Source organism: Callorhinchus milii, unplaced genomic scaffold (assembly GCF_018977255.1).
Source record: "Callorhinchus milii isolate IMCB2004 unplaced genomic scaffold, IMCB_Cmil_1.0 Scaffold71, whole genome shotgun sequence".
Classification (NCBI taxonomy): domain Eukaryota; kingdom Metazoa; phylum Chordata; class Chondrichthyes; order Chimaeriformes; family Callorhinchidae; genus Callorhinchus; species Callorhinchus milii.
The window spans coordinates 172117-200095 of NW_024704812.1; the positions used below are offsets into that span (position 1 = coordinate 172117).

Consider the following 27979-nt stretch of genomic DNA (forward strand, 5'->3'; position numbering starts at 1 on the left):
TACGACCCCCCATGATGGATCAGAGGGCACGAGGGACACGCAGGAGGCCGGAGGCAGCCGAGAGGAGGCAGTGGGTAGTGGGTTGGGGGGGTCAGCAGGTCGGAGAGAGAGGTAGGGAGGTGCCAGAGCCTGAAGAGATTTGTAGATGATTGAAAGGATCTTGAAATCGATCTACGTTGTCACAGCTATCTACTTCCTGGTGCCATTACGACGTAAATTGTGATAAATATCTTTTTGGTGCTTTCCAAGGTCCTGAAACACAATGCAGATCGGACAGACCATTACTAACAACATTTTACACTGAACCTTTCACATCAGGAGGACGTCCCAAGGACCTGGACAGTCAGGGATTTGGATCTGAGCTGTGGGTTGGGATCAGGACGGGGTGGATGGTGGCGAGGTAGGGGTTAGGAAGGTGACCAGGTTGAAGAGGAAAGTCTTGTGACAGGCCTTGAAGGAGGTGAGGGAGTGATGGGGTGGGATGGAGGGACTGTGGGATGGAGTTCCAGAGGGTGGGGCAGAGTAACTGAAGGCCCAACCGATGGTGGGGCAGGTGAGGCGGGGGATGTGAAGCAGGCCGGAGCCCGCTGAGCAGAGAGAGCGGACAGGTTGTTAGGGGGTATGGGGAGCTGCAGAGTTAGTTCTGGATGATCTGCAGTTTGTAGAGGGAGGCGTTGGGGAGGCCGACAAGCAGGGAGGGGGCAAAGTCAAGCCTGTTTGTGGTGAACACATGGATGAGGGCCTCGGTGGCCTGCGGTGAGAGACAGTGGCGAAGCCGGGCAATATGGCGGAGGTGGGGAAGGCATATCAGGTCATGGCACGGATGAGGGGATGAAGGACAGTTTAGGGTCGTAAAGGACAGAGTTGGGACAGCAAGAGACTGAGCCGGGCTGACACACTGTCCGTGTCAGCCATTTGTTTCCTCACCATGTAAGGGCCTGAATCCTTCTGGGAGACATTGGCAGAGGAAGCCTAAAATATAACCAAACACAGTTTAGCTATTCATTAGCAATGTCGTTAGCAGTAAATAATAATAACCATTGCATTTCATACAGTGCCTTATCACGTCTTCATAACATCTCAAAGCGCTTCACAGGATACAACAACAACAACAACAAGATTCCATTTATAAAGCGCCTTTCACGTCAGGAGGACGTCCCAAGCGCTGCACAGTTGGGTCATGACCCGAGCAGGGGGGAAATGGTCAGGGTAAGGGGAGGGAAGGGAGGGAGCGAGGAGGGGGAAGAGAGTCGAGAGGGGAGCTGAAGGCTCGGTCAAAGAGAAAGGTTTTGAGACCGGCCTTGAAGGAGGAAAGGGAGGAAGCGGCGAAGGCACTGGGGGATAGAGTTCCAGAGCCTGGGGCTGAGAGGCTGAAGGCCCGACCACCGATGGTAGGGCGATTGGGGCGGGGGACGTGGAGCAGACCGGAGCCAGAGGAACGGAGGGTACGGGCAGGTAGGTAGGGGGATAGTAGGTTGGAGAGGTAGGAGGGAGCAAGGCCGTGAATGGCCTTGTAGGTGAGGATGAGGATCTTGAAATCTTGATACACGGTAAAGAGTAGTGACTGTGTGGTTTCAAAAATAATAATAATCGTTGCATTTGATACAGTGCCTTATCACGTCTTTGAGTCGTATCAAAGGGGAGTCAATTGCCTAAGGTTTTGCCCTGTCCGGGAAACAAAACCGGATCCTCTCGCTTGAGAGGCGAGGGCTCTAACCACTGAGCTACAGGACTGCACAGCACTTACTCTGACATCAATGGTCTCGTAGTATGGTTCACCCTCTGTCTCTTGCTGTGTTTTGGCTGGAAAATAAACAACAACTTGTTTATTCAAAGGCACAGCCTCTGATGGTGGGATGGAGGGAACGAGGGACAAATAGGAGGCCGGTGTGGGGGCGGTGGGGGGTGAGCAGGTCGGAGAGGTAGGGAGGTGCCAGGGCATGAAGGGGTTTGAAAACGAGTGAGAGGATCTTGAAATCGTAGAAAATCTTGAAAATATACAAGAGTTTGTACATTTGCTGAACCGGTGAACTTGGAGAGAAACGGAGAAGGAGGCACTGATAGAGAGACAGAGAGAGAGAGAGAGATTGGTAGTGAGAGATAGGGTTAAAGCCTGACAGAAAGACAAAGAGGGAGCGATTGAAAGAGAGAGGGGGAGATGGATGGATAGAGACTGATAGAGAGTGAGATGGAGGGTGATAGAGAGACAGGGGTAGAGGCTGATAGAAAGGAGAGGGTGAAATGGAGTGGGAGAGACTGATAGAGAGAGAGAGAAAGATGGAGGGGGAGAGACTGATGGAGGAAGAGTGAGACGGAGAGGGTAGAGACTGATTGAGTTTGTGATGGAGGTGGATAGAGACTAATAGAGGGAGTGTGAGACAGAGGGGAAGAGACTGACAGAGTGAGATAAAGAGGGAGAGACTGAAAGTGAGAGAGAGTGAGACGGAGGAGGAGTGATTGATAGCGAGAGGGGGAGATGGATGGATAGAGACTGACAGAGAGTGAGATGGAGGGTGATAGAGAGAGAGGGGTAGAAACTGATAGAAAAGAGTGGGTGAAATGGAGAGGGAGAGACTGAGAGTGATGGAGGGTGACAGAGAGAAGGGGTAGAGACTGATAGAAAAGAGAGGGTGAAATGGAGGGGGAGAGGCTGATAGAGAGAGAGACAAAGTGGGAGAGACTGATAGTGAAAGAGAGTGAGATGGAGGGGCTAGAGACAGATAGAGAGAGACGGAGGGGTAGAGACTGGCAGAGAGAGAGGACAGTGAGAGGGTGAGTGGCTGAGGGGGTCTGGACTGGTATATAAACAACAGAACATGAAGGTGAAAGGTTTTCCTGTGTATATACGGCCTCACCTTCCTTACGTTTCCTGTAAACGTACACCACAGCGAGTGTTGCAATGACCACCACAGCCACAGCCCCCACTATTGTCCCCACTATCAGGGCCACATTCACTGCGGAGAGAAACACCTTCACTGTCTCTCTATTAGATTATACTCTCGTAACACAGAGACCACAGCACAGACCTCATGTAAATCATAGCAATCCTCGCATTTGATACAGCGCCTTATCACGTTGTTGTAAAGTGTAGTAACTGTGTATTTTGTGGGCGGAACACAGCAGCCAATTGCGCACAGCGGTGACCCACAAACAGTCGTGGATTGATTGACCAGATTTTTTGTTTTTTTGGAGGGATTATGACCCCAGAAAGTGAACCGTCAATTGACTAACAGCGGGTTCCTACCTTCTGCTGATAAACAGAGGTGCACATCTGTGTGTGTATGTGTGTCTATGTGTGTCTGCGTGTGTGTGTGTGTGTGTGTGTGTGTGTGTCTGTGGGTGTGTGTCTGTGTGTGTGTCAAAATATCATAACTTACCTCCGCCTTTCAAAGTCACGTCAAATTGGAAGAAGTTCTCTCCCATTGCGTTAGTGACACGGCATTGATATGTGCCCTGATCGGTTGCCTGGAATTTACTGATGAGCAGTTTAGAGAAGGTTAGTCCTGAGGTGATGTTGAACTTGTCGTCAGAGCCAGTGATGGAGTTGTCTTCCTTCGACCATGTAAAGTGTGCGGGCAGCAGGCCAGGGTCTGACACCCGCACTGTGTCTGTCAGTGACACGTCTAAGGTCACATCTGCCTCCTTCCCCACTTCCACCTGAGGCTCAGACCCTGACGCTCTCTGGGGTTTATCTGTGTAACAGCACAGACAGTGTTCAGCAAAACAGCAACACAGTCACCCCAACAGTCAGTAGGAATAATAATAATCCTCCTGTTTGATACAGCGCCTTATCACGCCATCGAGACATCTTAAATCCCATCTAAAGACCTTCCTCTTCGACCAACCGCACATTCAGCCACCCTCCCACCCCAAAACCCACCCCCCTGTCCCACCCCTCCTGCCCCACTCCCAGCTCAGGTCCAAAAACCCTGACTGTGCAGCGTCCTGGAACATCTTTGCGACGTGAAGGGCGCTATACAAGTGTAATTTGTCATCGTTGTTGCTGTTCAGCCCTCAAGTCCTCACCAATAACTATAGAGCATTGACTGTCAGAGACAACATGGCGTCCAACACATGTGAAGATCTCTCGGGAGCTGAGCTGATCCTTTGTGATGGTGACATTCCCCTCGTTTGTCGCATTGACAATCGTCTGTCCGACCTTCAGCTGAAGGACAGAGTCTGGCACCCCACCAGCCCAGGAGCACATCAACACCAATGCTGTTCCTTTATCTGCTGCTCCGCATGTGATCTGCTGTGTGGGAGCCCCTTGAACAAGGCAAAGACAAACAGTCCAGTTATTGGCTCCACCTTGAGTTGTCCCCACCCTCGCCCGGCTCCACTGGCTCCCCATCCCTCAGAGGATACTGTTCAAGATCCTGGTGCTCAGCTTTAAAGCCCTCCATGGCCTCACTCCTCCCTCCCTACCTCTGTGACCTCCTAATCCCTGACCAACCGGTCCGCTCCCTCTGCTTAGCGGGCTCCGGCCTGCTCCATGTTCCCCGCCCGCCCATCCCCTTCAGCCTCTCTGACCCACCCTCTGAAACTCCCACAATCCCTCTGCCACGCCTCCCTCACCTCCTTCGAAACCTATCTCAAGATCCTCCTCTTCGACAGACCGTGCCTTCGGTCACCCTCCTACACCCATCTCCCTGCCCTCCAACCCTCCTGATAGCAACCCCAGCTCAGATGTGGGTCCCTGACTGTCCAGCGCCTTGAGACATCCTCCTGACGTGAAAGCCACTGTGTAAATGCCATGTGTTGTTATTTAGACAGTGCCAATTTTGACTGAGATCTAACTCACTGTACACGAGGATTGAAACCTTCTCCGTGTGGCTAATCGTGGTGTAATCATTCTTCACATTGCAAGTGTAATCCCCGCTGTTGTTGAACGTGAGGCTCTCTATAGGCAGCTGTGAGGTGTTGCCGGCAATGACTGTGGTGTTATGTGTCCACCTGTAGTTACACTCTGGGAAACATTTCGTCTGACAGTTGAGCGTCACTAAATCTCCCTCCTTCCCACAGTACTGTCCTGGGACCAAACTGTCACATATCACCTGCCCACTCATATATACTGTGGGTGGATCAGGGCCATCTGAAAGAAAAACATTAAGTGATGACATAGATAGATAAATGGGTGGCAGATGATAGTGTGAGAGAAACAGCCTTTTTACATGTATCACAGACCTCCGACTGTTTGTGGGTCCCTCCTGTGCGCAATTGGCTGCCGTCCCCCGACCCACCCACCCCACCATTGGCGGGAGAGCTTCAGCCACTCTGCCCCCAACCTCTGGAATCCTATCCCCCAGTCATTCCGCTTCACGCCCTCCTTAGCCTCCTTCAAGTCACGCCTCAAGACCCTCCTCTTCGACCATGCCATCGGCCATCCCCTTCCCCGCCCCTCCCTTCTCCCCCCGTGACTCCAGCTCGGGTCTGAAATGCTGTCACTGTCCAGTGCCTTGGGACATCCTCCCGATGTGAAACACGCTATACAAATGTAATCCTGTTGTTGTTGTTGTGTTTTCATCCATAAAATATACAGTCAATTTCACTTTACAGTATATTCCTGTGAAGTGATTTGAGACGTGAGGAGGTGTTTTTTTTGGAGGGGTTAATACATTCGGAAAAGTGATCTGGCAATCGACTAACAAGGGTTCCCGCTTACTGTTAGGTAACAACAAAATACAACAACAATAATATTACATTTATAGGGCGTCCTTAACGTCGGGAGGACGTCCCAAGACATTGGCGCTGCTAACAGTGGGGTGTATGTGTGTGGGGGGGTGGGGGTGGGGCGAGTGTTGGGTGGAGTAATGTACCTGCCTAAGCTTTCGTCCTGACCTGCGCGGGAATCAAACTCAGGTCCTCTCCGCTTGATAAAGGCGATATATCAAGTGCAAGAATGAATTATTATTCTGATGATCATGACTATGATCATTATTATTGTTATTATCTTTACTGTTATTGGCAGCTCAGGTCACGTGAGGCTGACTTTGGGTCATGGAGTTTAAAGCGAGTCGGGTTCCTGCTCCTGGTCCTAAACTCCCTCTCGGGCTCAAGTGTGGGTGTTGCAGTCTGGTGGGGAGATTAGGTTTGTCTGTGGGGCCCTCTACAGTCAAGTGGCCGATTGACACTCAGATAGTGATGGGATCTTTAACCTGAACAGGCAGATAGTTTAACGTCTCATCCAAACAGCGGCTCTTTAATGATAATAACAATAGTGGAGTCCTGTTGCTCAGTGGTTAGAGCATTTGCCTCGTAAGTGAAGTTGAATTCAATTCCCATCAGGGTGCGAATGCTTGGGCAAGTTTCCTTACTCCACACGCCTGATAATAAACCCTCCAGAAAGAAACTAATAGTAAATTGGTCACTTCAATCCACGGCTGTTTTGGGACGACGCTGTGTGCAATTGTGTTTCACCCACAAATATACAGTCAATTCACTTTACAATATATTCTGTGAAGCATTTTGAGATTCTCAAAGACGTAAAGAGCGCGGCATCAAATGAAAGGTTTATTATATTATTTATAGGGCAAAACATTGGGCAAGTTTCCTTACTCCGCACGCCTCTGTTTACCTCGCAGTGTGTGGGGACCCAGTTGTTAGTCGACTGATGGATCGCTTTTCCGAGGGTAAAAATTCCTTCAAAAATAATATTAATGAATTGGTCCCTGAATCCCCAACTGTTTGTGGGACACTGCTGTGTGCAATTGGTTGACATTTTATGGAGTGGTTATTACCTCCAGAAAGTGATCCGGCAATGAACTGACAAGTAGGTTCCCACTTACTGCAGGTCAGCAGAGCCATGTCTATGTGTGTTTCTATGAGTGGAGGAAGGACTATATGAGTTCCAAGTACTGACGTGAGGCTTGAACCCACAACCTTCTGCTTATAGAGAGCTGAGCCAGGCTGGAACAAGTAGGGATATACGTGGGCCAACTGCACTGTCCTGTTCAGCTCACGTTGATCTGGTTTTAACACACACAGCAAATATACTCACAAGTTATCACCAGCTTCACTGGTTTGCTGCTGTCACTGTTCACCGGGTTACTGGCGTGCAGATAAACCCTCCACTGTCGTTCCTGTGTACGGGGCTGATTGTCAGAGTGCTATTAGCTGCAGACAGTGTGTAACGTGGGGTTACAGGTAACGGGTGTCCACCAGTGCCCAGGAATAGGTGGGGAACAATCCCATCGCTTGTACACCTCAATGTCGTTGTGTTTTATTCTCGATAAATATCTCCTTGTCTGGACTCAGGCTGATGCTCACATTGGACAGCAGAGCTGTAAGATAAAGTGTTTCATTTCATCCGGATTTACTTTACTTAACACAAAGCTGTTCTGCTTCAGTTCAAGATCCTGGTCCTCACCTTGAATGTCCTCTACAACCTCACTCCTCTTCCTTACCTCCGCTCCCTCTGCTCAGCGGGCTCCGGCCTGCTTCATGCCCCCGCCCACCTGCCCCACCATCAGCGGTTGGGCCTTCAGCCTCTCTGCCCCAATCCACGACTGTTTGTGGGACACTGCTGTGTGCAATTGGCTGCAGAGTTTCGCCCACAAAATAGACCGGCAATTCACTTTACAGTATATCGTCCCAAAATACATCACTTTGCACTTCTCCACATTAAACTTCATCATGTCTGCCCATGTTACCAGTCTGTCTATGTCCTCTTGCAGTCTGTTACTAACCTCCTCACTATTTACTACTTTTCCAGCCTAGTATCATGTGTGTGGCTCCTGATCTCACACACACTAAACTCTGTACCCCAGTCCTGCCCAGGCTCCAAACTTGGAATTTGCCAAGGCTGCAGACGTGGAAATTGTGCTCCCTATACCCAAGGCCATCTTAAAGACCTATCTCAAGGCCCTCCTCTTCGACCGACCATGCCTTCAGTCATCCTCCTATCCCGACCCTCCCCACCCTCCACCCCTCCTGATCCCAATCCACAGCTCGGGTGCAGATCCCTGACTGTCCTCCTGACGTGAAAACCACTGTGTAAATGTCATGTATTGTTTACACCATGACATTTTTGACTGAGATCTAACTCACTGTACACGAGGATTGAAACCTTCTCCGTGCGGCTAATCGTGGTGTAATCATTCTTCACATTGCAAGTGTAATCCCCGCTGTTGTTGAACGTGAGGCTCTCTATAGGCAGCTGTGAGGTGTTGCCGGCAATGACTGTGGTGTTATGTGTCCACCTGTAGTTACACTCTGGGAAACATTTCGTCTGACAGTTGAGGGTCATCAAATCTCCCTCCTTCCCACAGTACTGTCCTGGGACCAAACTGTCACATATCACCTGCCCACTCACAATAAAGGTGAGTGGATCAGGGCCATCTGAAAGAAAAAGCATTAAACTATGACATAGATAGATAAATGGATGGCAGATGATAGTGTGAGAGAAACAGTCTTTTTACATGTATCACAGACCTCTGACTGTTTGTGGTTCGCTGCTGTGTGCAATTGGCTGCTGCGTTTTGCTCATAACATATACAGTCAATTCACTTTACAGTGTATTCTGTGAAGCGTTTCAGTCGTCTTGAAGACGTGAAAAGCGCTGTATCAAATGCAAGGATTATTATATTATTGATAGAGAAAAACGTCGGCCAAGTTTCCCTCCTCCCAAACACACCGTCTGTTTACTGAGCAGTAATTAGGAACCCGGTTATTAGTCGATTGGTGGAATCAAACCAAAGTCTCTCACTTGCGAGGTGAGGGCTCCAACCACGACAGGACCCCACTGTTTGTTTCTCTATTCACAGCATCAAACCCCAATGTAGAATATTCCAGCATTGCATTGGCGCTTCAGTCTGGACTACATGAGTTCCAAGTACTGACGTGAGGCCACAACCTTCTGACTTATAGAGAGCTGAGCCAGGCTGGAACAAGTAGGGATATACGTGGGCCAACTGCACTGTCCTGTTCAGCTCACGTTGATCTGGTTTTAACACAACAGCAAATATACTCACAAGTTATCACCAGCTTCACTGGTTTACTGCTGTCACTGCCCACCAGGTACTGGCCGTGCAGATAAACCCTCCACTGTCGCTCCTGTGTACGGGGCTGATTGTCAGAGTGCTATTATCTGCAGACAGTGTGTAACGTGGGGTTACAGGTAACGGGTTTCCATCCAGTGCCCAGGAATAGGTGGGGAACGATCCCATCGCTGTACATCTTAGTGTCACTGTGTCTTTATTCTCGATAAATATCTCCTTGTCTGGACTCAGGCTGATGCTCACATTGGACACCGGAGCTGTAAGATAACGCATTTCATTTCATTCAGAAACTTGTTCAATTCACTTCACTGACACAGACTGTTCAGAGTCACTTTGCTGAACCCTACACTTTATTTCTGACGCTGTTTGTTATGATTCACTGTTTATTCAGGTCTCAGTCTGGCTCATTTGGTAGCACAATTTTATGGTTTAAAGTCACACTCTGGGAGCTCACAGTCCAGGTTTATTGGCTTAATGAATGAGATGAAATGGGCCCTTTACTGCAGTCTATCAGGAAGGCAGAGCAAGTGTGTCTCTGCTCCTCTCTCTCTCCTCCTCTCTCCCCCACCACCCACTCCCCAACCCCACTCTCTCATTCCCTCTCTCCCCTCTCACTCTTCCCGACCTTGCCTCTCTTTCCCACTCTCTCCCCCTTCTATTTCCCCTCTCCCTCCCCTTCTCTCCCCCCCCCTCTCTCCCCTCTCCCTTCCCCTCTCTCCCCTTATCTTTCATGCCTCCCTCTTCTCCTCTCTCTCTCCCCCTCTCTCTCCCAATCTCTCTCCCAATCTGCAGTGGTAGGAGCCCAAGGACACAGTTGGTAAGAGACTCATTTGCCTTCCTGACAGACTGCAGTAAAGGCTCTGCTCGCTCGGATTCTCCCAAACGGCTCCTGCCACTGCCCTGTGAGGACGTTCACCAGGGAGGGAGGGAGGGGTGGGGGAGTGGAAGTTGGAACATTGCAAATGGTCGCCGGCCGCACAAAATCACCTCCGGGCAGCTGACAGCCCATGTACCGCCTGTTGGACCACACTGAGCTGAATGAATGAAATGAAATTGGTCCGGGGGCCATCACACCCTCCTGTTTGCCCCTCGGCCCCTTCCGCTCCATCATCGGTGGCTGTATTTTCAGCTGTTACGCCCTGAAAGTCTGTCACTCTCTCCCTGTCAATCCCTCCGTCTCCCCCTCTCGTTCCCCACCTTCAAATCCCACCTAATATCCTTCCTTTTTGATTGGTTTACCGTCACCTCCCCCTCTCCTCTCCACCGGCTCGGGTCAGATTCTGCCCTATCAAGTGCTCTCGGACGCTACCCCACGTGAGGGATGTGGTGTAAATGTAAGTTTGTTGTTTGTTTACTCACTGTGAACACGCAGTTGTAAAGCTGCTGTGAGCTGATCCGTGGTTTAATTCAAACACAGTCACTGAGTACGAACCGGAATCAGCCGGAGTCACTGTGTCCAGACGTAGAGTGGCATTGTTGGGGTAAAGCTCAGCCCGACCCTGGTAGTCTCCATAGTACTTCACTGTTGTTCCCTGTGCTGCTGCGATTGTGGAGCTGGTGTTGACTGTCCATGTTATAGTAAAACTTCCCTGTTCACTGGGCATTACCAGGAAGTACACAGATTGTCCGGCTGTGGCTTCTATGTGACTCTCAGTGACGGTCAGACTGAAAGCTCCCACCTGCTCTGTAACACAACACACACAACAGTCAATCTCCAGGAATCTCACAATATAAAAATAATAATATTAATAATAATCCTGCAGTTATTGTTCAACATCGTCTCGCAAGTGAGGAGACCCAGATTTGATCCCCGGGCGGAAGGGCGAAACGTTGGGCAGTTTCCTTACTTCACACACACGCCTCTGTTTCTTCGCAGTAAGTAGGAACCCGGTTGTTAACCGATTAGAGGCTTTTCGGGATAACAATTCCTTCAAAAAAGTAATAAATTGATGACTCAAACCATGACTGTTTGCGGGCACTACAGTGCACACTGTATAAATGGAATGATTATTAATAGTATATAATATCTTGCATTTCATATAGTGCCTTATCACGTCTTTGAGACGTCTGAAAGCGCTTCACGGGTGTACTGTAAATTGAATTATTGTATATTTTGTGGGTGAAACTTGGCAGCCAATTGTGCACAACAGTCCCACAAAGAGCCGTGGATTGAGTGACCTTTTTTTATTTTGAAGGATTATTATCCCCAGAGAAGCGATCTGCCAATCGACCAACAAGTGGTTCCTACTTATTGTTCGGTAAATAGAGGCGCGTGTGTGTGGAGTAAGGAAACTTGCCCAACCTCTCGCCCTGTGCCGCCCGGGAATCAAACCCAGGACTCTCACTTGCGAGGCGAGTGCTCCAACCACTGAGCTACAGGACTCCACAATTCAGAACAATTCTGTGGAAACACGACCTCAGTGAGAGAGTGGGAAACGGATCCCGAAGGAGACAGACGGCGGAAGCAGAAAATGTCATTTATTTCAAGATCAAATTGGATAGATTTCTGCAAGAAAATAATATCTCAGGATACAGTATATAGACACACACACACAGACACACAGTATATAGTTTGGGACACGACATGTGTAGCGACTGCCAGGACGGTGGAGATGAACGAGATGGACCTTTGCTTATGTTGTTACCAGTAACTCACCCAAATTAGTGACCAGAATGAGCAGAGCAGCCACCAACATCCTCGCGGCTGGAAACCACCACATATACACGTTAGGGAGAGAGACAGAGACAAACTGAATATGGGCTGTCACCTGAACGCAGGGCAGAGTCTGCTGTTAATCATTACTGTTACTGTAGGGGACCCTGACACTGGCTCTAATGGCACCCGGTGCACTTTCACTTTGTCAGGAATTAATATGTTAATTTATGAGATGAATAGTTTTGCTTCCTGTAAGACACACTTTACGCCCTCACTATTTTTAATATTATAATAATCCTTGCGTTTGACGCAGTGCGTTATCACGTCTTTGAGACTTTTCAAAGCGCTTCACAGAATACACTGTGAATTGTAGTGACTGTGTGTTTGTGGCGAAACGCAGCAGCTAATTGCGCACAGCAATGTTCCACAAACTATATGACCCAATAGTTAACTTTTTTTTTAATAATCCTGCATTTGATACGGTGCCTTATCACATCTTCGAGATGCCTCAAAGCGCTTCATAGGATACGCTGTAAAGTGGAGTGACTGTGTGTTTTGGCGGCTGAAACATGGCAGCCAATTGCACACAGCGACGTCTCCACAAACAGTTGTGGATTGAGTGACCACATTATTGTTATTTTTTTGAAGTTATTATTACCCCCAGAAACGCATTCCGCCAATCGACTGACGAACGGGTTCCTACTGACTGCTGGTAAACAGGGACGCGAGTAAAAAGTGTGTGTGTGTGGGGTAAGGAAACTTGCTTAAGGTTTTGCCCTGACACACCTTGGAATCGAACCCAGATCCGTTCGCTTGCGAGGCGAGCGCTCTAACCCCTGAGCTACAGGGACTCCACAAGATACTCACTGAGACACAAGTTTAGTGTGTGTTTTGTGATGTGTTCAGTGACTGTTTAGGGATGTGTTCAGGGTCATGTTTCGTTACCCCATCACCCCCATCTTCGTTCGACTCCACTGACTCCCCATCACTGAGAGGGTACAGTTCAAGCTCCTGGTCCTCACCTTTAAAGCCCTCCATGGCCTCACTCCCCCCCACCTCTGTGAACTCCTAACTCACCCCCTCCCAACCTGTCCACTCTCTCCACTCAGTAGCCTCCGGCCGGCTTCACATCTCCCACCGATTGGCTGTCGGGCCTTCAGCCTCTCCACCCCCTCCATCGCCTCCTTCAAGGCCAGTTTCAACACCTTCCTCTTCGACCATCACATCTTTGGTCACTGTCCTACCTTCCCCCTCCCCGTCCTCTACCCTTCCTGATCCCAACCCCCATCCTGGGTATAAACCTCTGACTGTCCAGCGCCTTGGGACGTCCTCCTGACATGAACATAATAATCATTGCATTTGATATCGCGCCTTATCATGTCGTCGTGACATCTCATTCATAGAACAGACTGTAGAGTGGAGTGACTGTGTATTTTGTAGCCAAAACATGGCAACCAATTATCATGTCATTGAAGTGGCTCAAAGAGCTTAGCAGGATATGCTACTGTAAAGTGTAGTGACTGTGTGTTCAGTGACTGCGTAGTGACTGTCAGGGTTAGTGTGCACCCCACCACACTCCTAACCTCTGACACAAGATGGAATTATTGCGGTCAAACCAAAGGAATTTTATTACCAGAACAAGATAACAAGAGAGAAATGTGGAGAGACGAGAGAAGCTCAGATTGTTCTCCTTAGAGCAAGAGGAGGATAGGGGAGATCTAATATAGGTGTTCAAAATGATGAGGGGTTTGATAGAGTAAATAGGGAGAAACTGTTTCAACTGGTGTGTGGGTCAGTAACGGGAGAACATAGATTTAATATAATTGGGAAAAGAACCAGAGGGGAGACGAGGGGACATTTACGCAGCGATTTGTCATGGTCTGGAACGCACTGCCGGAAAGGCTTATGAAATCAGATTCCATAGTAGCTTTCAAAAGCGAATTGGACAGGGACTTGAAAAGGAAAATATGCAGAGATACGGGGTAGGAGCGGGGGAGTGGGACTGATTGGGCAGCTCTTTCAAAGAACCGGCACAGACACGATGGGCCGAATGGCCTCCGCCTGTGTTGTAAGATTCTGTGATTCTACAACAATAATAATAATCCTTGCATTTGATATAGCGCCGTAACACGTCTTTGGGATCTCAGAGCTCTTCACAGAATATACTGTGAAGTGAATTGACTGTATATTTGTGGGCGAAACGCGGGAGCCAATTGCGCACAGCAGTGTCCCAAAGATAGTCGTGGGTAGAAGTAGCCAATATATTATTTTTTTTGTAAGGATTATTACCCCCAGAAAAGCAATCCACCAGTCGACTAACAACCGTATTCTTACTTACTGCAGTGTAAACAGAGGCGTGTGCGTGTGAAATAAGGACATTATGCCCCGACGCGCCCAGGAATCCAACAAAGGTCCTCTCGCTTGTGAGGCGAGTGCTGTAACCACTGAGCTGCAGGACTCCAACGATAAAACCCCTGACAGGTAAACCACCCGGAGCTCAGTGACCTGTGAGTTAGGAATGTCTGGAGTTAATTGCTGAACAGCTCAAAGGTTTCAGTTGTTTTGAAGCAGTGATTTCATGTGGAAGTGAAAGCCATTGTAAGATTAGCTCACTCATAAAGCTGGCTCGTGGCCTCAGATTCCTGTACCTTGCCTGCAGCTGGCTGGGATAATAATGGTAATAACAACAATAATAATAATCCTTACATCTTCTGGACGTCTCAAAGCGCTTCACAGAATAGTGAATCGACTGCATAAATTTGTGGGGGAAATGCGGAGGCCAATTACGCACAGCAGTGTCCCACAAACAGTCGTGGATTGAAATGACCAATTTATTATTGTTTTTTTGAGGGATTATTATCAGGGTGTGGAGTAAGGAAACTTGTCTAAGGCCTCGCCCGGCCGGGAATCAAACTCAGGTCTCTAACTAATAATAGTAGAAATAGTAATAATAGTAATTCTTGCAAAAAAGATAAATTGGTCACTTCAATCCACTATTTGTGGGACACCTCTGTGCAATTAATTGGCTGTTGACTAACAAGTGAGGTCCTACATTCTGCTTGGTAAACAGAGGCGCGCGCTCGCGTGTGTGTGTGTTTGTCTGTGTGTGCATGTCTGTGTGTGTGTGTATGTCTGTGTGTGTGCGTTTCTGTGAGTATGTGTGTGTGAGTCTGTGTCTGCGTATGTGTGTGTGGAGTAAGGAAACTTGCCCTACGTTTCACCCTGAATACTGAACTCCTGATAAATAACATTAACTTCTCAGTGAGCCGATAAGTCACAACAACAACAACTTGTATTTACACAGCGCCCTTTACGAGGGTAGCGTCTCGGAGTGGTGGAGCCTGACGCAGAGCCAGGTGGAGGGGAGAGACAGGCAGAAGGTGACCGTGAGCATGGTCAAAGAGAAAGATTTTCAGTCGTGATCTAAAAGAGGGGGAAGGATAGGAGAGGGGAGGAAAGGGGGAAAGGCGGAGTGATCGGGGGAGAGAACTCCACAAAGTCTGACAATACGACCCCCCATGATGGATCAGAGGGCACGAGGGACACGCAGGAGGCCAGAGGCAGCCGAGAGGAGGCAGCGGCTAGTGGGTTGGGGGGGTCAGCAGGTCGGAGAGAGAGGTAGGGAGGTGCCGGAGCCTGAAGGGATTTGTAGATGATTGAAAGGATCTTGAAATCGATCTACGTTGTCACAGCTATCTACTTCCTGGTGCCATTACGACGTAAATTGTGATAAATATCTTTCTGGTGCTTTCCAAGGTTCTGAAACACAATGCAGATCAGACAGACCATTACTAACAACAACATTTTACACTGAACCTTTCACATCAGGAGGACGTCCCAAGGACCTGGAGAGTCAGGGATTTGGATCTGAGCTGTGGGTTGGGATCAGGAAGGGATGGAGGGTGGGGAGGGAGGGGGTAGGAGGGTGACCAGGTTGAAGAGAAAAGTCTTGAGACAGGCCTTCAAGGAGGTGAGGGAGTGAGTGAAACCGAGGGATTGTGGGATGGAGTTCCAGAGGGTGGGGCAGAGTAACTGAAGGCCTGACCGATGGTGGGGCAGGTGAGGCAGGGGATGTGAAGCAGGTCGGAGCCCACTGAGCAGAGGGAGAGGACAGGTTGTTAGGGGTTAGGAGGTCACAGAGGTAGTGGGGAGCAAAGCCATGGAGGGCTTTGAAGGTGAGGACCAGGATCTTGAACAACAACAACAACAACAAGATTCCATTTATAAAGCGCCTTTCACGTCAGGAGGACGTCCCAAGGCGCTGCACAGTTGGGTCATGACCCGAGCAGGGGGGAAATGGTCAGGGTGAGGGGAGGGAAGGGAGGGAGCAAGGAGGGGGGAAATGGTCAGGGTGAGGGAAGGGAAGGGAGGGAGCGAGGAGGGGGAAGAGAGTCGAGAGGGGATCTGAAGGCTCGGTCAAAGAGAAAGGTTTTGAGACCGGCCTTGAAGGAGGAGAGGGAGGAAGCGGCGAAGGCACTGGGGGATAGAGTTCCAGAGCCTGGGGGCTGAGAGGCTGAAGGCCCGACCTCCGATGGTAGGGCGGTTGGGCGGGGGACGTGGAGCAGACCGGAGCCAGAGGAACGGAGGGTACGGGCAGGTAGGTAGGGGGATAGTAGGTTGGAGAGGTAGGAGGGAGCGAGGCCGTGGATGGCCTTGTAGGTGAGGATGAGGATCTTGAAATCAATCCTCTGGGGGATGGGGAGCAGTGGAGGCGAGCGAGGGCGAGGGCGAGGGCGAGGGCGAGGGTGGGAGTGATGTGGTCGCGGTGTCTGGTGCGGGACAGTACACGAGCTGCAGAGTTCTGAATGACCTGCAGTGTGGAGGGAGGTGGCGGGAAGGCCGGCGAGGAGAGAGTTCCCGTAGTCTAGCCTTGAGGTGACATAGGCGTGAACCAGGGTTTCGTAGTCTGGCGATGTTCCGGAGGTGATGGAAGGCGGTGCTAGTTGTGGTGCGGATGTGAGGGAGAAAGGACAGCTCAGGGTCGAACAAAACCCCGAGGTTCCTGATGGCTTTGAGAGGTGGAGAGTGCGGCCTTCGATGCTGATGCTGTCAGTGCCTGAGGTGCGGAGGCGCTGACGTGAGCCAATCAGGAGGGCCTCGGTTTTGCACACGTTGAGCTGAAGAAAGTTGTCTCTCGTCCAGGACTCGATGTCGGACAGACAGCTGTCAGGACATCGGGGGTCGTGGAGTTGAGAGTAGAGGAGGAAAGGTAGAGTTGGGTGTCATCCGCATACATGTGGGAGTTAACTCCATGTCTGTATGCTGTGTGTGATGGGAAGCAGTGGAGTTGGGGAGGGTGGGGCTGATGGGGGGCAGAGCCTGGGGTGGGAGAGGACAGAGCTGCAGAGTTAGTTCTGGATGATCTGCAGTTTGTAGAGGGAGGCGTTGGGAAGGCCGACAAGCAGGGAGTGGGCAAAGTCAAGCCTGTATGTGGTGAACACATGGATGAGGGCCTCGGTGGCCTGTGGTGAGAGACAGTGGCGGAGCCGGGCAATATAGTGGAGGAAGGCATAGCAGGACATGGTATGGATGAGGGGATGAAGGACAGTTGAGGGTCATAAAGGACAGAGGTGGGACAGCAAGAGACTGAGCCGGGCTGACACACTGTCCGTGTCAGCCATTTGTTTCCTCACCATGTAAGGGCCTGAATCCTTCTGGGAGACATTGGCAGAGGAAGCCTAAAATATAAACAAACACAGTTTAGCTACTCATTAGCAATGTCGTTAGCAATAAATAATAATAACCATTGCATTTCACAAGGCAGCTTATCACGTCTTCAAAACGTCTCAAAGTGCTTCACAAGATACACGGTAAAGAGAATTGACTGTTGTTTCGTAATAATAATAATTGTTGCATTTGATATAGTGCCTTATCACGTCTTTGAGTCGTGTCAAAGAGGAGCCAATTGCCTAAGGTTTTGCTCTGTCCGGGAAACAAAACCGGATCCTTTCGCTTGAGAGGCGAGGACTCTAACCACTGAGCTACAGGACTGCACAGGACTTACTCTGACATCAATGGTCTCGTAGTGTGGTTCACCCTCTGTCTCTTGCTGTGTTTTGGCTGGAAAATAAACAACAACTTGTTTATTCAAAGGCACAGCCTCTGATGGTGGGATGGAGGGAACGAGGGACAAATAGGAGGCCGGTGTGGGGGCGGTGGGGGGTGAGCAGGTCAGAGAGGTAGGGAGGTGCCAGGGCATGAAGGGGTTTGAAAACGAGTGAGAGGATCTTGAAATCGTAGAAAATCTTGAAAATCTACAAGAGTTTGTACATTTGCTGAACCGGTGAACTTGGAGAGAAACGGAGAAGGAGGGACTGATAGAGAGACAGAGAGAGAGAGAAAGAGAGAGAGAGAGAGAGATTGGTAGCGAGAGATAGGGTTAGAGCCTGACAGAAAGACAAAGAGGGAGCGATTGAAAGAGAATGGTGGAGATGGATGGATAGAGACTGATAGAGAGTGAGATGGAGGGTGATAGAGAGGGGGGGATAGAGGCTGATAGAAAGGAGATGGTGAAATGGAGTGGGAGAGACTGATAGAGAGAGAGAGAGAGAGAGAGAGAGAGAGAGAGAGAGAGAGAGAGATAGAGGGGGAGAGACTGATGGAGGAAGAGTGAGACGGAGAGGGTAGAGACTGATTTGAGTTTGTGACGGAGGTGGATAGAGACTAATAGAGGGAGTGTGAGACAGAAGGGAAGAGACTGATAGAGAGACATGAAGGGGGAGAGACTGGGAGTGAGAGAGAGTGAGACGGAGGGGGTAGAGACAGATAGAGAGAGACGGAGGGGTAGAGACTGACAGAGAGAGATGGAGGGGGAGAGACTGATAGTGAAAGAGAGTGAGACGGAGGGGTAGAGACTGACAGAGAGAGAGGACAGTGAGAGGGTGAGTGGCTGAGGGGGGTCTGGGCTGGTATATAAACAACAGAACATGAAGGTGAAAGGTTTTCCTGTGTATATACGGCCTCACCTTCCTTACGTTTCCTGTAAACGTACACCACAGCGAGTGTTGCAATGACCACCACAGCCACAGCCCCCACTATTGTCCCCACTATCAGGGCCACATTCACTGCGGAGAGAAACACCTTCACTGTCTCTCTATTAGATTATACTCTCGTAACATAGAGACCACAGCACAGACCTCATGAACATCATATCAATCCTCGCATTTGATACAGCGCCTTATCACGTCGTTGTAAAGTGTCGTAACTGTATTTTGTCGGCGGAACACAGCAGCCAATTGCGCACAGCGGTGACCCACAAACAGTTGTGGATTGATTGACCAGATTCTTTGTTTTTTTGGAGGGATTATGACCCCCAGAAAGTGAACCGTCAATTGACTAACAGCGGGTTCCTACCTACTGCTGATAAACAGAGGTGCACATCTGTGTGTGTATGTGTGTCTATGTGTGTCTGCGTGTGTGTGTGTGTGTGTGTCTGTGGGTGTTGTCTGCGGTGGGGTGTATATGTCTGTCTGTGAGTTTGTGTGTGTCTGTGACTGTGTAAGTGTGTGTGTCTGTGTGTGTGTCTGTGTGTGTGTCAACATATCATAACTTACCTCCGCCTTTCAAAGTCACGTCAAATTGGAAGAGGTTCTCTCCCATTGCGTTAGTGACATGGCATTGATATGTGCCCTGATCGGTTGCCTGGAATTTACTGATGAGCAGTTTAGAGAAGGTTAGTCCTGAGGTGATGTTGAACTTGCCGTCAGAGCCAGTGATGGAGTTGTCTTCCTTCGACCATGTAAAGTGTGCGGGCAGCAGGCCAGGGTCTGACACCCGCACTGTGTCTGTCAGTGACACGTCTAAGGTCACATCTGCCTCCTTCCCCACTTCCACCTGAGGCTCAGACCCTGACGCTCTCTGGGGTTTATCTGTATAACAGCACAGACGGCGTTCAGCAAAACAGCAACACAGTCACCCCAACAGTCAGTAGGAATAATAATAATCCTCCCGTTTGATACAGCGCCTTATCACGCCATCGAGACATCTTAAATCCCATCTAAAGACCTTCCTCTTCGACCAACCGCACCTTCAGCCACCCTCCCACCCCCAACCACCACCACCCCCTGCCCTCCACCCCTCCTGACCCCAACTCCCAGCTCAGGTCCAAAAACCCAGACTATGCAGCGTCCCGGGACGTGTTTGCGACGTGAAGGGTGCTATACAAGTGTAATTTGTTATTGTCGCTGCTGTTCAGCCCTCAAGTCCTCACCAATGACTATAGAGCATTGACTGTCAGAGACAACATGGCGTCCAACACATGTGAAGATCTCTCGGGAGCTGAGCTGATCCTTTGTGATGGTGACATTCCCCTCGTTTGTCCCATTGACAATCGTCTGTCCGACCTTCAGCTGAAGGACAGTGTCTGGCACCCCACCAGCCCAGGAGCACATCAACCCACTGCTGTTCCTTTATCCGCTGCTCCGCATGTGATCTGCTGTGTGGGAGTCCCTTGAACAAGGCAAAGACAAACAGTCCAGTTATTGGCTCCACCTTGAGTTGTCCCCACCCTCGCCCGGCTCCACTGGCTCCCCATCCCTCAGAGGATACTGTTCAAGATCCTGATCCTCAACTATCAAAGCCCTCAATGGCCTCACTTCTCCCTCCCTTCCTCTGTGACCTCCTAACCCCTGACCAAGCTGTCCACTCCCTCCGCTCATTAGGCTCCAACCTACTCCATGTCCCTTCCCGGCCCACTCCATCATCGGCGTTCTGCCCTAATTTGCCCCATCCTATGAAACTCCCATAACCGCTCCGCCTCGCCCTCTCCCTCGCCTTCTTCAAACCTGTGCGATCTACTGTGCCTTCGTCACCCTCCTACACCCATCTCCCTGCCCTCCAACCCTCCTGATAGCAACCCCCAGCTCAGGTGTGGGTCCCTGACTGTCCAGCGCCTTGGGACATCCTCCTGACGTGAAAGCCACTGTGTAAATGCCATGTGTTGTTATTTAGACAGTGCCAACTTTGACTGAGATCTAACTCACTGTACACGAGGATTGAAACCTTCTCCGTGCGGCTAATCGTGGTGTAATCGCTCTCCACATTGCAAGTGTAATCCCCGCTGCTTTGGAACGTGAGGCTCTCTATAGGCAGCTGTGAGGTGTTGCCGGCAATGACCGCGGTGTTATGTGTCCACGTGTAGTTACACTCTGGGAAACATTTCGTCTGACAGTTGAGTGTCACTAAATCTCCCTCCTTCCCACAGTACTGTCCTGGGAAGAAGCTGTCACATAGCTCCAGCCCGATCACTTCAACTGTGGGTGGATCAGGGCCATCTGAAAGAAAAAGCATTAAACTATGACATAGATAGATAAATGGATGGCAGATGATAGTGTGAGAGAAACAGCCTTTTTACATGTATCACAGGAACCTGGGAATCTTGTTTGACCCTGAACTGTCCTTTCTCCCCCACATCCGCGCCATGACAGCACTGCCTACCGCCACCTCCGCAATATTGCCAGACTCCGCCACCTCCGCAATATTGCCAGACTCCGCCACTGTCTCAGCCATCAGGCTTCCGAAGCCTTCACCCACGCATTCATCACCTCAAGGTTTGATTACGTGAACTCCCTCCTCATCGGCCTTCCCAACTCTTCCCTTCAGAAACTGCAGATCATCCAAAACTCTGCAGCTCGTGTACTCTCGTGCACCCGGCTCCGTGACCCCATCACTCCCACCCTCGCCGACTCCACTGGCTCCCCATCCCTCAGAGGATGGAATACCAGATGCTTGTCCTCACCTTTAAGGCCATCCATGGCCTTGCCCCCTCCTATCTCTCTGACCTGCTGACTCCCTACCAACCTGCCCGCGTCCTCCGTTCAGTGGGCTCCGGCTGCTCCATGTCTCCTACCCGGCCCATCGCTGGCCGGGCTTTCAGCTTCTCTGCCCCACACTCTGGAACTCCATCCCACGGTCCCTTGGCCTCGCTTCCTCCCTGGTCTCCTTCAAGGCCGGTCTCAAGACCCTCTTCTTTATCGTGCTTTTGGTCTCCCTCCCACCTCTCTGCCTTCCCTCACCCCTCCCCCACCCCTCCCACATGCTCGGGCCCCGACACCTGACTGTTCAGCACTTTGGAACGTTTTCCTGACGTGAAAGGCGCTCTATAAATGTAATTTTGTTGATGTTGTTGCTGTTGTTCTGGCCTTTTGTGGGTCCCTCCTGAGCGCAATTGGCTGCGCGTTTCACACATAAAATATACAGTGAATTCACTTTACAATATATTCTGTGAAGCGATTTGAGACGAGGTAAGGCACGTTTTTTGGATGTGTTAATACCTCTGGAAAAGTGATCCGGCAATCGACTAACAAGGGTTCCCGCTTACTGTTAGGCAAACAATAGTGTGTGTGGGGGTGAATGTGGGGTGTGTGGGTGGAGTAAGGAAAGTTGCGTTAGGTGTCGTCCTGACCCGCCCGGGAATCAAACCCAGGTCCTCTCGCTTGATAAGGCGATATATCAAGTGCAAGAATGATTATTATTCTGATGATCATGACTATGATCATTATTATTGTGATTATCATTACTGTTATTGCAGCTCAGGTCACGTGAGGCTGACTTTGGGTCATGGAGTTTAAAGCGAGTCGGGGTTCCTGCTCCTGGTCCCTAAACTCCCTCTCGGGCTCAGGTGTGTGTGTTGCAGTCTAGTGAGGAGATTAGGTTTGTCTGTGGGGCCCTCTACAGTCAAGTGGCCGATTGATACTCAAATGGTGATGAGATCTTTAACCTGAACAGACAGATAGTTTAACGTCTCATCCAAACAACGGCTCTTCAATGATAATAACAATAGTGGAGTCCTGTAGCTCAGTGTTTCGAGCAAGTGAGAGTCTTGGGTTCGATTCCCAGCAGGGGGTGAATGCTTGGGCAACTTTCCTCACTCCACACGCCTGATAATAATCCCTCAAGAAAAAAAAACAATAATAAATTGGTTACTTCAATCTATGGCTGTTTGTGGGGATGTCGCTGTGCGCAACTGTCTGCCACATTTCACCCACAAATATAGTCAATTCACTTTACAGTATATTCTGTGAAGCGTTTCAGTCGTCCAGAAGACGTGAAAAGCACTGTATCAAATGCAAGGATTATTATATTATTGATAGAGCAAAAATGTCGGCCAAGTTTCCCTACTCCCAAACACACCCTCTGTTTACTGAGCAGTAATTAGGAACCCGGTTATTAGTCGATTGGTGGGAATCAAACCAAAGTCCTCTCACTTGCGAGGTGAGGGCTCCAACCACTACAGGACCCCACTGTTTGTTCCTCTATTCACAGCATCAAACCCCAATGTAGAATATTCCAGCATTGCATTGGAGCTTCAGTCTGGACTACATGAGTTCCAAGTACTGAGGTGAGGCCACAACCTTCTGACTTATAGAGAGCTGAGCCAGGCTGGAACAAGTAGGGATATACGTGGGCCAACTGCACTGTCCTGTTCAGCTCACGTTGATCTGGTTTTAACACCACAGCAAATATACTCACAAGTTATCACCAGCTTCACTGGTTTGCTGCTGTCACTGTTCACCGGGTTACTGGCCGTGCAGATAAACCCTCCACTGTCGCTCCTGTGTACGGGGCTGATTGTCAGAGTGCTATTATCTGCAGACAGTGTGTAACGTGGGGTTACAGGTAACGGGTGTCCACCCAGTGCCCAGGAATAGGTGGGGAACGATCCCATCGCTGTACATCTCAGTGTCGCTGTGTCTTCATTCTCGATAAATATCTCCTTGTCTGGACTCAGGCTGATGCTCACATTGGACACCAGGGCTGTAAGATAAAGTGTTTTATTTCATTCAGACACAAAGCTTAACACAAAGCTGTTCTGATTCACTTTACTAACACTGCATTGCATTTCCAACACTGTTTGTGTTATTATTTTTCCCCCTTAATTCAGACATCAAGTGCTCTGGGACGCTATCCTGCGTGAGGGGGGCTATATCAATGTAAGCTGTTGTTGTTATAATATTAATCCTTGCATTGGATACAGCGACTTATCATATCTTCGAGACATCTGAAAGCACTTCACAGAATATACTGTGTAACTTGTGGGTGAAACGCGGCTGTCAATTGAGCCCAGCGACATCCCCAGAAACAGTTGTCGATTGAGTGACCAAATTATTATTATTATTTTATTTTTTTGAAGTAATTATTGCCCCCAGAAAACTGATCCGCCAATGGACTAACAACTGGGTTCCTACTGACTGCTGTTAAACAGAGACGTGTGCAGTAGGAAACCTGCGCATTGTTTCGCCAGGAATCAAACCCTCTCACTTGCGAGGCCAGTGCTCTAACCCCTGAGCTACAGGTCTCCGTACATAGTATGCAGTTCTGTAGTTAGTAGTATTGTTACACCAGTAGTTATGCGCTCAACAATCTGGGCCAAGAAAAGTAAAAGTTGTGGGGGATTTGGGCATTTTTGACAAATTTTGCAGAAAATGGCGGGAAGTTGATCGGGGATATTGATGAACATGTTTTCACTTTATTGATAAAAACTGAACACGAGGAAATAAGAAATATTACATTGTTGGGGAAAAATATAATTGCTTCTTTATCAAGGACTGGGTGTCTTTTTTGCGGGGGTGGGGGAGAAAGAGACGCACACACACACACACAAACACACACAGGGAGAGTCACACACTCACAGAGAGACGCACATACAGAAACACAGAGAGACACACACTCTCACAGAGAGACACACACACTCAGAGACTCAGCGAGAGACACACACACAGACACAGAGAGCAACACACACATTTGTATAGCGCCTTTTACATTGGGAGCATATCCCATAGATTGAGACGCACTCACAGACACAGAGAGACACTCACAAACACATAGAGAGACACACAAGGGGACATTCACAAACAGACGGAGACACAGACACACAACGACACTCACAAACAGAGATACACAGTCACACAGAGACACACATAGCTCACAAATGCATATAGGGAGACACACACACACACTCATTCACACACGGACACAGAGACACACTCACAAAGAGAGAGAGACACACACACTCACACACAGACGCAAACAATCACAACAGCGGTGAATCCAAGTGAAGCCCATTTGCATGTCCTGAGCCGAGCGCCCCACAGTGACGTCAGTGAGGCCCGTGGGCCGGAAAGTACATTATTATTTGTACCGGGTTTCTAATAATAATAATGACAATACTCGTATTTGATATAGCGCCTTATCACGTCGTTGAGACTCTTGTATTATTATTGTATTAATAATATAATATTGTAGATTGTATTAATATAATATCGTAGATTGTACTAATAATATAATATTGGAGTGGGCTCCGCATGACAAGGGCGCACATTTCCATTGGTCCAAAAGCAGATGTCGCTGGGAACACTCAGCCGGTCAGGCAGCATCTATGGAGAGAGGAAAGTGAGTCAGCATTTTGGGTCCACGACCCTTCATCAGAATGTCAGAACGAAGGGTCGTGGACCTGAAACGTTGACCCGTTTCCTCTCTCCATAGATGCCGCCTGACCTGCTGAGTGTTCCCAGCGACGTCTGTTTTTCTTTCAGATTTCCAGCATCTGCAGTATTGCCTTTTGTTTGTATTGGTCCAACTCACCTTGTATGGTTAGGGCCACCGGTTTGCTGCTGTCACTGCCCACCAGGTGACTGGCCGTGCAGATAAACCCTCCACTGTCGTTCCTGTGTACGGGGCTGATTGTCAGAGTGCTATTATCTGCAGACAGTGTGTAACGTGGGGTTACAGGTAACGGGTGTCCATCCAGTGCCCAGGAATAGGTGGGGAACGATCCCATCGCTGTACATCTTAGTGCCACTGTGTCTTTGTTCTCGATAAATATCTCCTTGTCTGGACTCAGGCTGATGCTCACATTGGACACCGGAGCTGTAAGATAACGCATTTCATTTCATTCAGAAACTTGTTCAGATTCACTTCACTGACACAGACCTGTTCAGAGTCACTTTGCTGAACCCTACACTTTATTTCTGACGCTGTTTGTTATGATTCACTGTTTATTCAGGTCTCAGTCTGGCTCATTTGGTAGCACAATGTTATGGTTTAAAGCCCCACTTTGGGAGCTCACAGTCCAGGTTTATTGGCTTAATGAATGAAATGAAATGGGCCCGGGGGCCGGATGCGGCCCGTGGGCCACCAGTTGGCCCACCCTGCTCTCACCGATGCTCTGAAGCAGGGTGGCTGCCGTGGGACGGATTACCCTATTTGACAAAGGTCCACAGACCACATCCAACCTGAGGCCATTTCCACTTCGCTTCCTCTCCTCCCTCCCTCCCCCCCTCCCTGGGCTGCGGCAGGAGCTGATGGTTGGGAAGACCCAGTGAGCAGAGCCTTTACTGCAGTCTATCAGGAAGGCAGAGCAAGTGTGTCTCTACTCCTCTCTCTCCTCCTCTCTCCCCCCCCACTCACTCCCCAACCCCACTCTCTCATCCCCTCTCCCCCCTCCCACTTCTCCCCGTCTCTTGCCCTCTCTTTCCCACTCTCTCCCCCTTCTATTTCCCCCTCCCCCTTCTCTCCCGCCCCTCTCTCTCCCCTCCTCTCCCTTTCCCTCTCTTTCCCCCTCTCTCTCTCCCCTCTCTCTCTCGCAATCTGTCTCTCCCAATCTGCAGTGGCAGGAGCCCAAGGGCGCAGTTGGTAAGAGATTTGTTTGCCTTCCTGCAGTAAAGGCTCTGCTCGCTGCATTCTCCCAAACGCCGGCTCCTGCCGCTGCCCTGTGAGGACGTTCACCAGGGAGAGAGGGAGGGAGGGAGGGGTGGTTGGGGAAGTTGGAACATTGCAAATGGTCGCCGGCCGCACAAAATCACCTCCGGGCAGCTGACAGCCCAGGTACCGCCTGTTGGACCACACTGAACTGAATGAAATGAAATCGGTCCGGGGGCCATCACACCCTCCTGTTTGCCCCTCGGCCCCTCCGCTCCATCATCGGTGGCTGTATTTTCAGCTGTTACGCCCTGAAACTCTGTCACTCTCTCCCTGTCAATCCCTCCGTCTCCCCCTCTCGTTCCCCACCTTCAAATCCCACCTAATATCCTTCCTTTTTGATTGGGTTTACCATCACCTCCCCCCTCCCTGTCCAGCCTTCCCGGACGCTACCCCACGTGAGGGGCGCAGTGTAAATGCAAGTTGTTGTTTACTCACTGTGAACACGCAGTTGTAAAGCTGCTGTGGCTGATCCGTGGCTTAATTCAAACACAATCACTGAGTACGAACCGGAATCAGTCGGAGTCACTGTGTCCAGACGTAGAGTGGCATTGCTGCGGTAAAGCTCAGCCCGACCCTGGTAGTCTGGAGAGTAATTCACTGTTGTTCCCTGTGCTGATACGATTAAGATGCTGTTGACTTTCCACGATACACTGAAATTTCCCTGTTCACTGGGCATTACCAGGAAGTACACAGATTGTCCGGCTGTGGCTTCTATGTGACTCTCAGTGACGGTCAGACTGAAAGCTCCCACCTGCTCTGTAACACATAACACACACAACAGTCAATCACCAGGTAATCTCACAATATAAAAATAATAATATTAATAATAATCCTGTAGTTATTGTTCGAGCACTCGTCTCGCAAGTGAGCAGACCCAGATTTGATCCCCGGGCGGAAGGGCGAAACGTTGGGCAGTTTCCTTACTTCACACACACGCCTCTGTTTTTCTCGCAGTAAGTCGGAACCCGGTTGTTAACCGATTAGAGACTTTTTCGGGATAACAATTCCTTCAAAAAAGTAATAAATTGATGACTCAAACCATGACTGTTTTTTGGCACTGCAGTGCACACTGTATAAATGGAATGATTATTAATATTATATTAATAGTTCTTGCATTTGATATAGTGCCTTATCACGTCTTTGAGACGTCTGAACGCGCTTCATGGGCTGTACTGTAAAGTGAATTATTGTATATTTTGTGGGTGAACCCTTTCAGCCAATTGTACACAATAGCGACCCACACAGAGCCGTGGATTGAGTGACCAATTTTTTTATTTTGAAGGAATTATTATCCCCAGAGAAGCGATCCGCCAACCGACCAACAAGTGGTTCCCACTTATTGTTCGGTAAATAGAGGCGCGTGTGTGTGGAGTAAGGAAACTTACCCAACCTCTCGCCCTGTGCCGCCCGGGAATCAAACCCAGGACTCTCACTTGCGAGGCGAGTGCTCCAACCACTGAGCTACAGGACTCCACAATTCAGAACAATTCTGTGGAAAAACGACCTCAGTGAGAGAGTGGGAAACAGGATCCCAAAGGAGACAGACGGCAGAAGCAGAAAATGTTATTTATTTCAAGATCAAATTGGATAGATTTCTGCAAGAAAATAATATCTCAGGATACAGTGT

General features: G+C 49.5%; 2 protein-coding genes across 2 annotated transcripts; both read right to left on the minus strand.

The window, feature by feature from the left end:
* Positions 1 to 121: 121 nt before the first annotated feature.
* Positions 122 to 26961, minus strand: LOC121851614 (carcinoembryonic antigen-related cell adhesion molecule 5-like). Its single transcript, XM_042345661.1, has 10 exons — positions 26788 to 26961; positions 25234 to 25518; positions 23122 to 23406; positions 20634 to 20924; positions 4027 to 4266; positions 3378 to 3692; positions 2856 to 2954; positions 1748 to 1803; positions 928 to 972; positions 122 to 252 (listed from the first exon to the last, which is right to left on the minus strand). Exons 2-10 carry the CDS (start codon positions 25427 to 25429, stop codon positions 190 to 192), a joined length of 1590 nt encoding a protein of 529 aa, XP_042201595.1. The 5' UTR covers positions 25430 to 25518; positions 26788 to 26961; the 3' UTR covers positions 122 to 189.
* On the minus strand, positions 15285 to 20045 carry LOC103172937 (V-set and immunoglobulin domain-containing protein 10-like). Its single transcript, XM_042345662.1, has 6 exons — positions 19862 to 20045; positions 19206 to 19520; positions 18618 to 18716; positions 17657 to 17712; positions 17286 to 17330; positions 15285 to 15411 (listed from the first exon to the last, which is right to left on the minus strand). Exons 1-6 carry the CDS (start codon positions 20040 to 20042, stop codon positions 15349 to 15351), a joined length of 759 nt encoding a protein of 252 aa, XP_042201596.1. The 5' UTR covers positions 20043 to 20045; the 3' UTR covers positions 15285 to 15348.
* Positions 26962 to 27979: the final 1018 nt, after the last annotated feature.

What these genes read in the sequence shown, in the direction of transcription:
- LOC121851614 (XM_042345661.1), bottom strand. Translation starts at nt 25,429, where the DNA reads ATGGGATCGTTCCCCACCTATTCCTGGGCACTGGATGGACACCCGTTA. An exon ending in ACGAGACCATTGATGTCAGA is followed by an intron (nt 973 to 1,747) that starts GTAAGTGCTGTG and finishes GTTATATTTTAG; the next exon opens with GCTTCCTCTGCCAATGTCTC. An exon ending in AGGATTCAGGCCCTTACATG is followed by an intron (nt 253 to 927) that starts GTGAGGAAACAA and finishes ATTGTGTTTCAG; the next exon opens with GACCTTGGAAAGCACCAAAA.
- LOC103172937 (XM_042345662.1), bottom strand. Translation starts at nt 20,042, where the DNA reads ATGTGCTCCTGGGCTGGTGGGGTGCCAGACACTGTCCTTCAGCTGAAG. An exon ending in TCAATGCTCTATAGTCATTG is followed by an intron (nt 19,521 to 19,861) that starts GTGAGGACTTGA and finishes GCTGTTATACAG; the next exon opens with ATAAACCCCAGAGAGCGTCA. An exon ending in ACGAGACCATTGATGTCAGA is followed by an intron (nt 17,331 to 17,656) that starts GTAAGTCCTGTG and finishes TTTATATTTTAG; the next exon opens with GCTTCCTCTGCCAATGTCTC.